The sequence below is a fragment of the Podarcis liolepis genome (assembly GCF_965112155.1).
Source record: "Podarcis liolepis genome assembly, chromosome: 3".
NCBI classification, from domain to species: Eukaryota; Metazoa; Chordata; class Lepidosauria; order Squamata; family Lacertidae; genus Podarcis; species Podarcis liolepis.
Genome location: NC_139557.1, coordinates 5,128,358 through 5,143,129, shown reverse-complemented (window position 1 = coordinate 5,143,129; position 14,772 = coordinate 5,128,358). Strand labels below are relative to the sequence as shown.

The window sequence follows — 14,772 nt, the reverse complement described above, 5'->3', positions numbered from 1 at the left end:
CCCTCTGAGTCCCCTCTGGCCCTTTCTTCCTGGGGTGTCCTCCTTGCCCTGGCCACTGGTGCTCCTTCCTGTGAATCTTCTGATTCACTGGAAAGACTCGGAGATCTCGGGTCGTCGTCATCACTCATCTTTTCTTCTGCCTCCTCCCCTCGCTCTCTGTTTCCTCCCTTGCCCTTGCCTCTGCTCCTGAACCCCTGACAGATGGTATATAACGCCAGTAAAACTGGGTAAAAGGTATAAAGTGTGTAATAAATGTTGGAAGTGTAAGGAGACAGAAGGAACATTTTACCATATGTGGTGGGAATGTAAGAAGGTAAAAAGCTTCTGGGAGATGATCTATAATGAGTTAAAGAAAATGTTGAAATATACTTTTGTTAAAAAACCAGAAGTTTTCTTATCGGGAATACTGGATAATGAAATTAGTAAAAAAGATGTGAAATTAGTTTTGTATGCAGTAACAGCAGCCAGAATTTTGCTGGCACAGAAATGGAAACAGGAAGAGATGCCTACGAAAGAAGAATGGAGGATGAAACTGATGGAATACGCAGAAATGGACAGATTGACGGGGAGAATTAGGAACCAACGTGACCAGAGATTCTCCGAGGACTGGAAGAAATTTACAGAATATATTAAAAATTTCTGTGATGAGCAAATAATGTTCGTTTGCTTTCAAGAAGCTCTGTGAAATTACTGTTAGAAATATTGTTTAAAAAATATGATGTGATTAAGAGTATGTGAGTGCAATATAATATTGGGAAATGTGAGACGAGGATAAAAAAACAAACGGCAAATTATGAGACAAGAGAAAAGGGTTTAAGTTAAAAATGGATGTATGATTTTGTAAAAATGTTTTTTTAATGGAAAATCTAATAAAAATATTTATAAAAAAAGAAAAGAAAAGAAAAATTGGCAAGGATTTCCCCCACAGGAAACAATGGATTTTGATGACTTGCTTTGCAAACGCTCATTTTACGAACCATTTCTTGGGAACATATTGTGTTCACCTGGTGGGACCAGTGTGTGTCTGCAAGCATTACCAGTTCCAATAGAAAGGGAGGTGCCTCACCAAAGCCTTGTGCAAGCTCTTGAAATAATGCAAAGGTAGGCCTGTCTGCAAATGCGTCCGCCTGATTAACCAGAGCCTCCTTTACTGTCTCATATCCTATCAACACCACAATTTTCCGGGGTCCCATTTGGATGCTGAAGACAGGGCCATATTGCTTTGACAACTGGAATTCAATGGAAGAAAAAATGGGAAACAGAGTTCTGGCATACCTAAAGAATATATTAATGCAAGACTGCATTAGCTACCACGCAGTCTCAAATCTTCCATTCTTTTGCAAGGTGATAGGGTGGGTGGTTGCTGAACAACTCCAGGAACGTCTAGAGGATGCGGACCATTTGGATCCCTTCCATTTATGATTTAAGCCTCATCATGAGACTGAAACTGCCTTGGTTGTGTTGCTCGATTATCTCTGGCCGGCTAAGGACAAAGGTGAAAGCTGTTTCCTAGTTCTGCTCGATCTCTGTGACCTTTGATACCATCGACCATGACATACTTCTGGACCGTCTAGAGGGGCTGGGAGCTGGGGGCACTGTTATACGGTGGTTCCGCTCCTTTCTCCTGGGCCGTGTCCAGAAAGTGGTGTTGGGGGATGAGTGTTCAGGCCCCTGGGCTCTCACTAGTTGGGTATGCAGATAATAACCAGCTCTACCTCTCTTTTAAATAAAAAGAGGTCCTGTGTGAGTGTCAGGGGGCGGATGGAGGATGGATGGTGGCTGACAGATGGGGGCTGAATCCTGACAAGACAGAAGTACTGTTTTGGGGGGACAGGAGGCAGGCAGGTGTGGAGGACTCCTGGTCCTGAATGGGGTAACTGTGCCTCTGAAGGACCAGATGTGTAGCCTGGGATTCATTTTGGACTCACAGCTGTTGATGGGGGCGCAGGTCAATTCTGTGGCCAGGGCAGCTGTCTACCAGCTCCATCTGGTACGCAGGCTGAGAGCCTATCTGCCAGCAGACTGTCTTGCCAGAGTGGTGCATGCTCTAGTTATCTCCTGCTTGTACTACTGCAATGTGCTCTATGTGGGACTACTTTTGAAGGTGACCCGGAAACTGCAACAAGTCTAGAATGCGGTAGCTACACTGGTGACTGGGAGTAACTGCCGAGACAATATACCACTGCTTCTGAAAGACCTACGTTGGCTCCCAGTATGTTTCCAAGCACTATTCAAAGTGTTGGTGCTGACCTTTAAAGCCCTAAATGGCCTCGGCCCAGTATCCTGAAGGAGCGTCTCCACCCCCACCGTTCAGCCTGGACACTCAGGTCCAGGGCTCAGGGCCTTATGGTGGTTCCCTCACTGTGAGAAGTGAGGTTACAGGGGACCAGACAGAGTGCCTTCTCGGTAGTGGCACCTGCCCTGTGGAACGCCATCCCATCAGATGTCAAGGCAATAAACAACTATCTGATTTTTAGAAGACACCTGAAGGCAGTCCTTTTAAGGAAAGTTTTTAATGTTTGATGTTTTATCATGTTCTTAGTCTGTTGGGTGGCCAGAGAAACCCAGCCAGATGGGCAAAGTATAAATAATAAATTATTATTATTATTCAGTTGTGGCAGCACAAATATTTGCTGGGAATAATCAGAAAACCAGAACAAATTAGGCAATTGTGAGGATAAAAGTGATTATATCTTTAATGGCACCTCTCAAATCTAGTTTAGAAAGATAGGCTGAAGGAGGAGGCTGGGCTAGGCAAGGTTTGTATTGGCACTTTTGCACCCTTGAAAATGGAGGCAGAGTCAAACGGGATTAGACACCAGACACCTTGTTCAAATTACCAATTATAAAATGCAACTAGGTCCTAAGATTGGGAAAGTTAAGAGGCAGTTCTGTAGCACACAAAGGGGAGATGAGATTTATAGGCGCTAAAAGAACAAAATGTATTCTATTATTGATATTAATAATAATAATAATTTTCTACTCCGCTCATCTGACTGGGCTGCCCCAGTACCCTTCAGCCTTGCCATGGGAAGAACTGCAATCTTTACCTTTAACATGGTTCTGTGAGGCCTCTTCAGATCCATGATGTGGAGATTCCCAATGAGAGGTAAAGGCCTTGGTCCTGGTGGAAGATTTTGGGAGCTCTTGTTCCCGAAAGTGCCCAGTTTCAAAACAAAGTAAACCATAAGGATAAAGAGGAACAACGCTGGAATCGGCTCCATCCAATCCATTTTGTTTCAGCAAGCAATTTTTTTTTGCAGTGGTTATAATGAAAGCTACAGTGCAGTTTGGTTGAGGACAATGTCCTGCAACTGCAGTGAGCAGCATATATATTATGCTAGGTACTGTCTCAAGCTAATCATTAAACCATTATTAAACTCTCTTGAACTTGGCTGCAGACCTGTCACCCAGATTATGTGTAAAATTAATCTGTTATAAGGGGAGTAAAGGGCAGCAGTATGTTGAAATTCTTTGGAGTGATCATTGAACTGCATTCAGGGATGGATTTCTGAAAGTGCAGCAGTATGGACTTCTGGAGAGGCAAGATGGCAAGCGCCACAGCAGGATGGAGCCTCTGATGACCACAGGCACCAATGGCGCTGCCTGGCTGGTCCCACCACTACCACCACGGCTGCCGCCACAACCATGACTAGGGGGTAACCAGGGTTTCCCAGCATGACAACCAAGGAGGCTGCGCAGAGCCCCAGCCCCCCCCCAGTGGCCTCGACCCTGCTGTGGCTGGGAGCATCCCACTGACATCTCAGCAGAACCAGAGGAGTAGCAAGCCCGGGGAAAGGGGGGGAGCTTCACCACTTTGCTGGGGCCACTCGCTGTCAGCTTGGGATTCATGGGTGGGGAGAGTGACAAAAAACTTTCCGCAACGCCCTTGCTCTGCTCCTGGCCCAATGCCCTGCATTGCAGGAGGTTCAAAATCCTTTTTTAAATGTGTATGAAGTAAGAACTTTCTGGTGGTGAAATCTATTCCTCAGTGGAACAGTCTCCCTCGGAAGGGGGCGTACTCTCCTTCCCTGGAGGGTTTTATGGAGAGGTTGGGTGGCCATCTGTCCTGGATGCTTTAGCTGAGATTCCTACATTGCAGGGGGTTGGGCTCGTTCAAGTTAGAGGAAACGTTCCAGCCTTGCATGCTCACTTGGCCAGAGGCTGGGCTAAGGCAGGGAGCGGCTGGTGGGAGGGTCCTTCATCTGGAATTCCCCTGCAGAAACACCATCGAGCAGCTGAGGAATGGCTTTTAATGAGCGCCTCTTACCTGCTGATTGTTGTGCAATTATGCAGTGTACTGTTTACATGGGTTGGATCTGCAGTAGCCCCCTACCCACTGTTCAGGTAGACTGCACATGGCCAGGGGCCTCAGTCAGCTCCAACACTGCACCTAGCCTTGCCTGCCAGCCCCGATCCCAAATGGGGTGCAGCGCTCGGCCTGAATCGCGTGCATGTTGGGGGGCAAGGGCACAGCCACGGCTCCTCGCCCCCTCTCTCGGCTCGAGACGTGCAGGGTGCAAACTTCATGTAACTAGCAGCAAAGAGTTCTCTGACAATTATTTTCAAAATAAATGCACATGTGTTACTCATATTTAGATATCTGTTTTGTTGGAGGGGTTTTTTTTTTCTTGGAGGTAGAGAATTCTCTGGGGTTTTGTTTTGAAATCGTGGAAGACCCAGGCTTAAAAAGTGATAAGTGCATCTGCACTCTTAATCAAAAGCTCCAATTCAGATTGATATGGCATTATTTTATTAAAACTGTGAATTACTGTAATGAGAGAGAGAACAATCACAACCCTCTGATAAAAAAATTCCTTCCAGTAGCACCTTAAAGACCAACTAAGTTAGTTCTTGGTATGAGCTTTCGTGTGCATGCACACGAAAGCTCATACCAAGAACTAACTTAGTTGGTCTTTAAGGTGCTACTGGAAGGAATTTTTTTATTTTGACTATGGCAGACCAACACGGCTACCTATCTGTAACTGGAACCCTCTGATAGTTATTCAGTTTCCATCTATGTCTGCAGTGAAGGATCCCTTCACTGTTCACCAACTATAATAGATATTCAGAAAACGTTTAGTACAAAGCCGGTCCGCTGGCTGCTGCCTTATTCTAAGAAAAGAAGAGAAAAACCGTGGCAGGATCTCCATGAATGAAGTCCCCTACTCTGCAGGAGCAGTAGTGGAAGAGTCATAACGTAGGAACAGAACAAAATTGAGGCCCGCAGATATCAAATCTACCTGGCAATGGGAGAACTACAAAAGAGCAAAGACCTTAGCTGTATTTGCAAAATTGCAGCCAAGCAGCGAATTGCCCTTTGGTTTTATTTCAGAAAACCACTACTATACGTCAATGCAAACGTACCATGGCTGGGAGGGGGGGGGCACATTATTTCATTAAAGGCGACGCCATGCATCAGAACAAAGCATTGCAAAGGCGTTTTTCTACCCTGCTGGTGCAATCCCCAATGGTTGTAGCCAAAACTATTCGTTTTATCCATAAAAGAGACGAGCTCAAAACAGTGACTTTTCTTTTTGGTTTCTCTGGAATGTTAGAGAGAGCCTGTTTTACAGGCGCGAGGGGGTGGCTCTTGCTCCGTGTGTGCAGAAGAGGCAGGAAGGGGCGAGGGAAGGAGGCCGCCCACCAGCTGGCGGGTGGATGGGAGGGGGCACTTTTCGTGGCCCACCGACACCCCTCCCTGGCCCGCCCCTTGCCTCCACTAGCAGCCTGAGCAGGAAGGAAGCGAAGCAGCAAGCGGGCAAGCGGGCGATCTGTGGAGCAAGGCCTGTTCTGGATGACGGGGTAACCCACCCATGACTCCCAAGCCTACAGTGAGCCGGGGGAAGGGGGGAGCTTTGCCGCTTTGCCAGCGGCCCCGACAGGCGTAGGCTTGGGAGTCGCGGGCAGGTATACGCATGCAGAGTGTCACCCTCACTCAGGATGTCACCCGGTGTGGCCCGCCCTCACTGCACCCCCTTGCTCCACCCCTGAGCAGAGCTCCAAGGCCTCTGGAGCCAAACAGAAAAAAAGCAAAAACCTCCATATGAAAACCTGCCAACCCAAAAGCTAACACTGTCTAAAAGACTTCTTCAAAAACAACAAAGCTTCAGTGCAGTTTGGTCAACAACAGTGACTACCAACTGCAATGAACAGCCCATATATTATGTTACATAATGTTTCTAGCAAATCATTAAACAATCCCTCTGATTTTTCTTCTTCTCCACAACTATTCAGAGCTGTACAATGGATTATTTGCCTTTCATTTTAATGTTTATTCAAGTGAGTGGTGCTTATTTGCAGAAACTAATGCTTTCCAGAACCGATTAAAATGCTCTTGAAGGCAGTGAACTCATCACTCAGGATTACCTGTAAAGTTAGTTTGTTTGTTAGACTGGGAGTAGAGAGCCCCATTGTGAAATCATTTGCAGATGAAATTATTCAACTTCAATTAGGTACGACAGCATTTAGTTTGAAAGGGTCCAGTATTTCCTTTACTTTCTCCCATTGAAACACACATATATATTTTTTAGCATAGTTTTTATTCATTTTCATCTTGAAACTGTTGAACATGGAGGCATTAGGGTATATCTTTGTATACATTAGAGCATATGACATGCAAGAATGTGAGCACTAAAGGAGGATTTACGGGTCAGCGCCATTGGTGAATGGTGGAGTTCCTCTGATCGGAGGAACGGGTTCCGTAGAAACTGGGTCTTCCCTCTGCGGCGAAGGTGGGGACCCGCTAGAAATCCCAGGCGGAGGAAGCCTGGGAACGTGGGGTTCAGTAGGGCACCAGGAGCGCCCCCCTACTCACCGGGAACCCCTTTTTGGGGCGCCGGAGCAAAGTGGGGTGAGTGGTGCGGTGCTGCGAACTGATTGCTATTTTTACGGAGTGAAGCTGCACAGCCATTGCCGGAGTGCGCTGACTTTTTCCTGTGGACAATTGGATTTAAAACAAGTACCCGTGAGTAGAAACGGAAAATTGGATCAAGAAATATCTTAATTTGGCATCGAAGCGGGAAGGTTCAAAACAGGAAGTCCACCTTCCGCTTTTTGTATATAGACTAAAGCAAAAACTTTGTAAGCTAAAGCCTGGAAAGCTGTGAAAAAAGTCTAATTTCCTTCATTTATAATTACTGAAACCCCCTTGGAAGTAGGAGAAAAGGGGGAAGAACTTTGTTTAACCCCTGCAGGAGAGGGAGTGAAGAAGGATAAACTTCCACTGTCTCTAACCTGGGAACGGGGTGTCAGAGACAGAAATAGTTGGAAAGTTTCATTGACTGGAACATTTTGACAGATAGCTAAAGAAGAGAAATAGACTGATTCCAATGTTGCCTTTTGCATTCTAAAGAAACAAAATATCTGAAAAATATCTGAAAAATGAAAGTAATTTTCCTTTGTTGAACTTGCCTTAAAAAAATGGATACAAATAGAAATTGCCTCCCCTAGAGGGAACTTGTTAAATTGTTGCTGCAGTTTACTTGAGGACTCAACAGCTGTGAGATTAAGATCGTGGGACCAGTCTTTTCTGACCTTGACTAAAGATGAGCTGGGAGGAAGATTGGGTGCTTGCTTTATGCAAGACAAGTGCCTTGCTGGAACAGATGCACGAGAAGATGGATTTGATGAATGAGAAAATGGATTTGATGACTGTTGTGGCCAATAACTGTGGACAATTAGTGAATAGTGATACAGAAACCATCCAGGGTCCAACTCAGGAACCTGTATTGATTGGGCAAGTGCAGAAGATAATGGAGGAGGATGCGGCTGCACCTCAAATAATACAAATGGAGAGACCCGAGGCCCTACAGGAGTATAAGCCGCTGTCTTTGAAGATTGAAGTTGGAGTGGGCCAGGGGGAGTCTGGAGCTGAGGAGGGTCCTAACTTTGGAGAGACCTTGAAATATGTTTTTAAATATGAGTAAGCAAGTGACTGAACAATCATCTAAGATTGACCAAAACACGGCTAGTGTCAACAACTTGACTCAACAAGTGAGTTTAAATGCACAAGTTATTGGGAAACTGTTGGAATCTACCACAGAGAATCGTAAAATAGCTGAGGAGGCTAAACAGAAAGCAGAGGCCGTGCAAGAGGAAATAAAACCCATGCGTAAACAGATTGGTGAACATCAGGCATATCTGTCTATGGTAGAACTAAAAAGTATGGAAAATAATTTGAGATTGAGGTCAGTTCCAGAACTTGAAAAGGGAGATTTAATCAAATATTTGACAAAAGAATTTGCAGAATTTTGGTCTTTGGAAGAAGATAAAGATTTTAAAATTGTAAGTGCATTCAGACTTGGAAAGGGAGGGACAAAGGTCAAGTCTAGAGACTGCCTGATCTCCCTCAGAACGAAGGTAGAAAGAGATAAGATACTGAGTGCACATTTTCAAAAGACCCTTGAAATTCAGGATCTTAAAGTGGAAATCTACAAGGACATCCCAAAACACTTATTGGAACTTAGATCTAATTACGGAGACTTGGTGAAACTATTGAGAAGCAACAGAATCATCTTTAGATGGGAGTTCCCCCAGGGACTATCCCTTACGTTTAGGGGGAAGAAAGTTAAAATCAAAACAGCTGAAGACAAGGAAAAAATTTTGAGTGACTACGGAGAAGACCTTCAGAAAGGGACTGAAGGTGAAGTAAGAGCCTTAGGACCTGGACCACTAGGTTCTGTACCTACACCTTTGGGTTCTGATGAGCCTGAGAAAGTGATACCACCGCCAAAGGGAGAATAGAACTACTCCAACATGTCTCTGCAACTATTAAGTTGGAATATTCATGGTTTTAACTCCCCTGAGAAAAGGAAGAAGATTTTTCACTTATTAAAAAAGGAGCAATTAGACTTAATTTGTCTACAAGAAACGCATGTGATTAGGCTTCATAGGAAAGTTTTAATTAATAAGAGACTGGGTCAAGAATTTATCTCATCTGATAGAGTCAAGAAGAGAGGAGTTGTTATTTATGCAAAAGAAAGCCTATCACCAAAATTTCTTTTTAAAGATGAACAAGGAAGAATCTTGGCAATTGAAATTCAAATACAAGGAGAAATTTTTTTGATTTTGGGAATTTATGCACCAAATGAGGGGAAGTCGGAATTTTACAAGAAGTTGCATGAGACATTGCTGGATTATATGGACTACAACAACATCATTATGATGGGTGACATGAATGGAGTGGTATCCATGAATATGGACAAAGCGCAAAGCCAAAGCATAACTAAAGAGGGCAGGCTACCAAAAACTTTTTTTGAACTAACTGACAACATGGATCTGATTGACATCTGGAGAATAAAAAAAACCCCTAGGAAGAGAAGGGACATTCTTCTCTGAAGCCAAAATGACATGGACAAGAATCGACCAAATATGGATAACTAGAGGACTGGCACCTAAGACTAGAAAGGTGGAAATCTGCCCAAAAACCTGCTCCGACCATAATGCAGTAAAGATGGAAATGAGATTAATCTCAACTGGTTCCTTCAGATGGAAGATGAATGACACCTTATTAAGAGACCAAGAGATTATTAAGAAGGCCCCAAAAAACTTACGGGACTACTTTGAAGTAAACTTGAAAACTACAGTGGAAAAAAGAATAATCTGGGACGCAAGCAAAGTGGTCATGAGGGGGTTTCTGATACAGCAGAATGCAATAAAAAAGAGAACACAAAATGAGAAAAAAGACAGAATTTTGGAAAAAATAAAAGGAGAGAAAAAATTAAGATCGAAACCAAAGTCACAGGAGATTCTGAGAGAAATTAAATTATATCAAGCACAATATATGAAATTGATAAATCAGGAAGTCGAATGGAAAATTAAACAAATGAGACAAAAGACTTTTGAATCGGCTAATAAGTGTGGAAAACTGCTGGCATAGCAGTTGAAAAAAAGACAGAAGCTGAATACGGTTACTAATCTTGAGGTTGAAGGGAGAGACATCCAGAATCCTGTGGAGATTAGAAAATGCTTCCAGAGATACTTCAAACAACTTTACACTCAGGAGCCGCAGAAAGAGACTGATATAGACCAATTTTTAAGAACCAATGGACTACAAGAACTATCTCAAGAAAACAAGACAATATTGAATCATAAGATAACGGAACAGGAGATTGAAGGTGCCATTCAGAACACGCAACTGGGCAAATCTCCAGGGCCGGACGGGTTAACCTCCAAATATTATAAGACTTTGAAGGACTATTTAATTCAACCATTAAAGGAGGTGTGTAACGAGATTATGGATGGGATGAAGGCACCGGAGTCGTGGAAAGAAGCTTTCATCACTCTTATACCAAAATCAGAAGCTGAAAAGACACAACTTAAGAACTACCGTCCCATTTCCCTTTTAAATGTGGATTACAAAATTTTTGCAGATATTTTAGCTAGCAGATTGAAAAGAGGGTTAAATGAAGTGATACACAAAGATCAGGAAGGCTTTCTCCCAGGCAGACATTTGTCTGATAACACAAGGAACATTATTGATATTTTGGAGTTATTACAAACGAACATCAATACAAGAGCAGTTTTGATCTTTATTGACGCGGAGAAGGCCTTTGCCAATATTTCTTGGAATTTTATGAAGAAAAATCTTAAGGGAATGGGAGTGGGACGGGGGTTTGAAAATGGTATAGATGCAATCTATTCAGAACAAAAAGCAAAATTGATAGTTAACAATGTGGTGTCAGAAGAGTTTAAAATTGAAAAAGGAACACGACAGGGTTGCCCAATCTCTCCATTGCTATTTATTTCAGTCCTGGAGGTGCTCTTGAACATGATTAGGAGGGACCAGTTGATTAAAGGAATTCAGGTCGGAGCTAAACAATATAAACTTAAGGCCTTTGCAGATGACCTGGTTTTGACATTACAGGAGCCGGAATCTAGTACGAAAAGAGTTTTAGAACTGATTCAGGAATTTGGTCAGGTGGCAGGATTTAAATTAAACAAGCAGAAAACTAAGGTTTTGGAGAAAAAATGGACAACAATGGAAAAAGAAAGGTTTCATAAGGAGACAGATTTAAATGTGGTGAAGAAAGTGAAATACCTAGGGCCAAAAATTTGAATCTATTTAAAGATAACTATGAGAAATGTTGGTCAGGGGTTAAAAAAGATTTAGAAATTTGGTCAAAATTGAAGCTTTCCTTGTTGGGTCGAATTGCTGCTATAAAGATGAATGTATTGCCAAAAATGTTGTTTTTGTTTCAAACTCTGCAGATTGTTGACAGGATGGACTGTTTCAGGGGGTGGCAGAGAGACATTTCTAAATTTGTCTGGCAGGGCAAAAAGCCCAGAATAAAATTTAAAATATTGACTGATGCTAAAGAAAGAGGGGGGTTTGCCCTGCCAGACATGAAGTTGTACTATGAATCAGCAGCATTCTGCTGGTTGAAAGACTGGCTACTTCTTGATAACACTGACATTTTGGATTTGGAAGGGCTTAATAATGCGTTTGGGTGGCATGCATATCTGTGGTACGACAAGGTTAAAGCTCATAAAACATTCAAGAACCATATTGTCAGGAAAGCAGTGTTTAATGTCTGGACAAAATATAAAGATTTATTAGAGAACAAGACCCCGAGGTGGTTGTCACCTATGGAAGCTAAGGCTCTGAAAAAACTCAATATGGAGGCCAAGTGGCCGAAATATTGGGAGATAGTAGAACAAGATGGAGACACATTGAGATTGCAGAGTTTTGAGAAATTAAAAGATAAAGTGCGAGACTGACTACATTACTATCAAATTAGAGAAGTTTTTAATATGGACAAGACAAGTAGGCTTCCAGGTGGAAAAACTGAAATTAGAAACAGAACTGTTAGAACCTAAAACTAAGGTACTCTCGAGAATGTATAACTTGCTGTTAAAATGGAATACTCAGGATGAAACGGTCAAATCAGCTATGATTAAATGGGCGCAAGACATTGGTCATAATATTATGTTTGCTGACTGGGAACGGTTATGGACCACCGGTGTGAGGTTTATGGCATGTAATGCCTTAAAAGAAAATATTATGAAAATGATATATAGGTGGTACATGACTCCAGTCAAGCTTGCAAAAGTATATCATTTGCCTGATAATAAATGTTGGAAATGTAAGGAAACTTGAAGGAACATTCTTTCACCTTTGGTGGACGTGCCCAAGGGTTAAGGCCTTCTGGGAAATGATCTATAATGAACTAAAAAAGTTATTTAAATATACCTTCCTTAAGAAACCAGAGGCCTTCCTTTTGGGCATTGTCGGCCAAATGGTGCCAAAGAAGGACAGAACTTTCTTTATGTATGCGACAACAGCAGCAAGAATACTTATTGCAAAGTACTGGAAGACACAAGATTTGCCCACTCTGGAAGAATGGCAGATGCAAGTGATAGACTACATGGAATTGGCAGAAATGACTGGCAGAATCCGAGACCTGGGAGAAGAGTTAGTGGAAGAGGACTGGAAGAAGTTTAAAGACTACTTGCAAAAGCACTGTAAAATGTTGGAATGTTAAAATGTTGGAATGCTAAAATGATGCAAGATATAAAGACAATGTGGCATCAGTGACATAGGTAAAAGGAGTATGTAACAAATGTTTCGAAAGACAAGGGTGAAAAAATTAGATTACACTGTGTAAACAAAAGGATATAAAGGGAAAAAATTGGAGACACAATGGGTTGAAATGTATAATATAGACCAAGATTTGAAAGAGGGTAAGATATTGCTGAACATGATTGTGTAAAAAGGAACGCAGAAAAGGGAGATGTGAGGAAGTCAGGAAGAAGGGTTATGAAAATAATAAGTAAAAAATTGGATTTTTATTTTTTTTTTCTTATGGTTTTTTTATCTCTTATCTTTTCTATGTCTTTTACTGTATTTTTCTGTGTTGTTTTGAGTGTGATAATGTTGTTTCTTCTTTGGTTTGATTGGTAGGTTTGTTTTATTGTTTAAAGCTTTAATAAATATCTTTAAAAAAAAATAAATATTTTTTGGATTGCATTGATGACTGTGGGGAGTGAGGCTGTGGGGAATGGGTGGGATTGATGAAGGGAGATGGAGACAATTTTGGGTTGGAACCCCCCAGAGACCTACTCCTCAATGAGAAAGGAAAGAAATTAAGAAAGAGACCAACAAATGACAAGGAAAAGGGCAAGTATAAACAAGAAGAAGAAGATCTGCAGAAGGGACATGGAAGAGACTTAAGGGCCTCGGACATTAGACTTCCAGGTTGATGGACTAGATGGAATGGACAGTAAGGACTGACACAACCCGAGACCAGGAAGAAGAGACATTGGATGAAGACTGGAAGAAAATTTATAAAGAAATTTTTTTATTTGGGGAATTAGCCTAAAATCAATGAATATTAAGGAAAATGTTGGAATGAAACTATATGACTCTAGCAGAAATGATATTAGGAGTTATGTATATTTGAGTATTAAGATTCAAGCTTTAAGGTACTTTATGGTAAGATAAGGTTAAATAAATTAAGGTAATTTGAATAACAGAATATGGGGAAAGATGGAAAGGATTTGTTGAGTTAATTATTAGGTTAAATTGTTAAGATAAATTATTTAACAAAAATGGAGAAAGATGGAAAGAATTTGCTGAAATAACTAATTAAACTAGAATACAAAAAGGCAGGTGTGAGGAGGTCAATGAAACAAGCAAATGGAAGTTAAAGATATGAAATTTGGGATTTGTGTCTTTTCCCCCCTTTTTTTCTTTTTTTGTTGTATTGCTGTATTGGTTTTTATGTTTTGCACTTTTTCTTCTTTTTATGTATTGTAGTGTTGTTGTTTTTTTCTATTTTTTCTTTTTTTCTATTACACTGAAACTATGAATAAATATTATTTTTTTAAAAAAAAAAGAATGTGAGCAAGGAAGGATAATAACTAAGCAGTGCATCCTCTCATAGTGCCTAAATCCATTCCTACAAAGGTTATGGGGTCCAGTGAAGACACAAATCGAAGTATTATAGTGGGTGTGGCTGGATTTTCTTAAGAGAGAAGAGAGATTCAAAGCGGGCATTTTTTCTATTTCCTGGTGAGACCATGGAGACTTCCACTGACTCCAATGTGAAAGGGATTAGCTCCCTCTTCCCTCTCAGAGCAGAAGCTGGGTGGAGAAGGTTTTGAGTTTTTCCTCTTGTGGAGATTGAAGTTTTGATTTTGAATTTGACACATTTCCACCATTTTCATTTTTCATATGACCAGTCAGAATTCCATTGATGAGGGAAGCCTTAAGCTAAGCCAGACTCTCAGAGAAAGTTCATTCAGATACAGAGAGAAGATGGAAGATGGTTGTTTTATTCCAGGGATAACCAACAGGTTGATCGGGATCAACTGATCGATACCCAGGAGGTTCTGGTCGATTGCTGGCTCCTTTTCCTTTGTTTTTGCCTCAGAGCAGCTGGCCCTTCCCCTCTCCCTGCCCACCATATTCAGCTGATCGCTGGAACAGAAGACGGAGTTTTTGCTGTGAGGCAAATTGTTTCCATAGCGCTCTTTTGGTGAATGACTAATCCTATCTCCCCTTTAGTCTGACATTTCCCCCTTAATAACGGAGATTTTCTCCATAAAAAAGGCTCAACAAGCTTGGCCTTAACCCCCGAAATGGAACTTTCCTCTCTAAAAGAAGCTGAACAACTTTGTTTTTTTTTAAAATAAAATTTTTATTAGGATTTTCTCATTTTTTAAGACAAACACACAAAAACATAAACATCAACATTACACACAAAAAACACGTATAATTTCAAAATCTTATTTTCCTAACCACTTTCCCAGACTTCCCCCACCTCCCCC

General features: G+C 41.7%; 1 protein-coding gene across 2 annotated transcripts in view; it reads right to left on the bottom strand.

Moving 5' to 3' along the window:
* The window catches only part of LOC310703121 (cytochrome P450 2K1-like), a 42,668-nt gene extending 39,352 nt beyond the window's left edge, over nt 1-3,316 (bottom strand). The window contains exons 1-2 of one of the 2 annotated variants that reach the window (XM_083495204.1): nt 3,051-3,316; nt 1,067-1,229 (exon numbers count right to left, since the gene is read on the bottom strand). In XM_083495204.1, coding sequence (XP_083351330.1) covers nt 1,067-1,229; nt 3,051-3,233 — 346 coding nt within the window. In that variant the 5' untranslated portion in view covers nt 3,234-3,316. The remainder of the gene's footprint in view (nt 1-1,066; nt 1,230-3,050) is intronic. The other variant, XM_083495203.1, reaches the window with a different exon arrangement.
* Between the last annotated feature and the right edge of the window lie 11,456 nt (nt 3,317-14,772).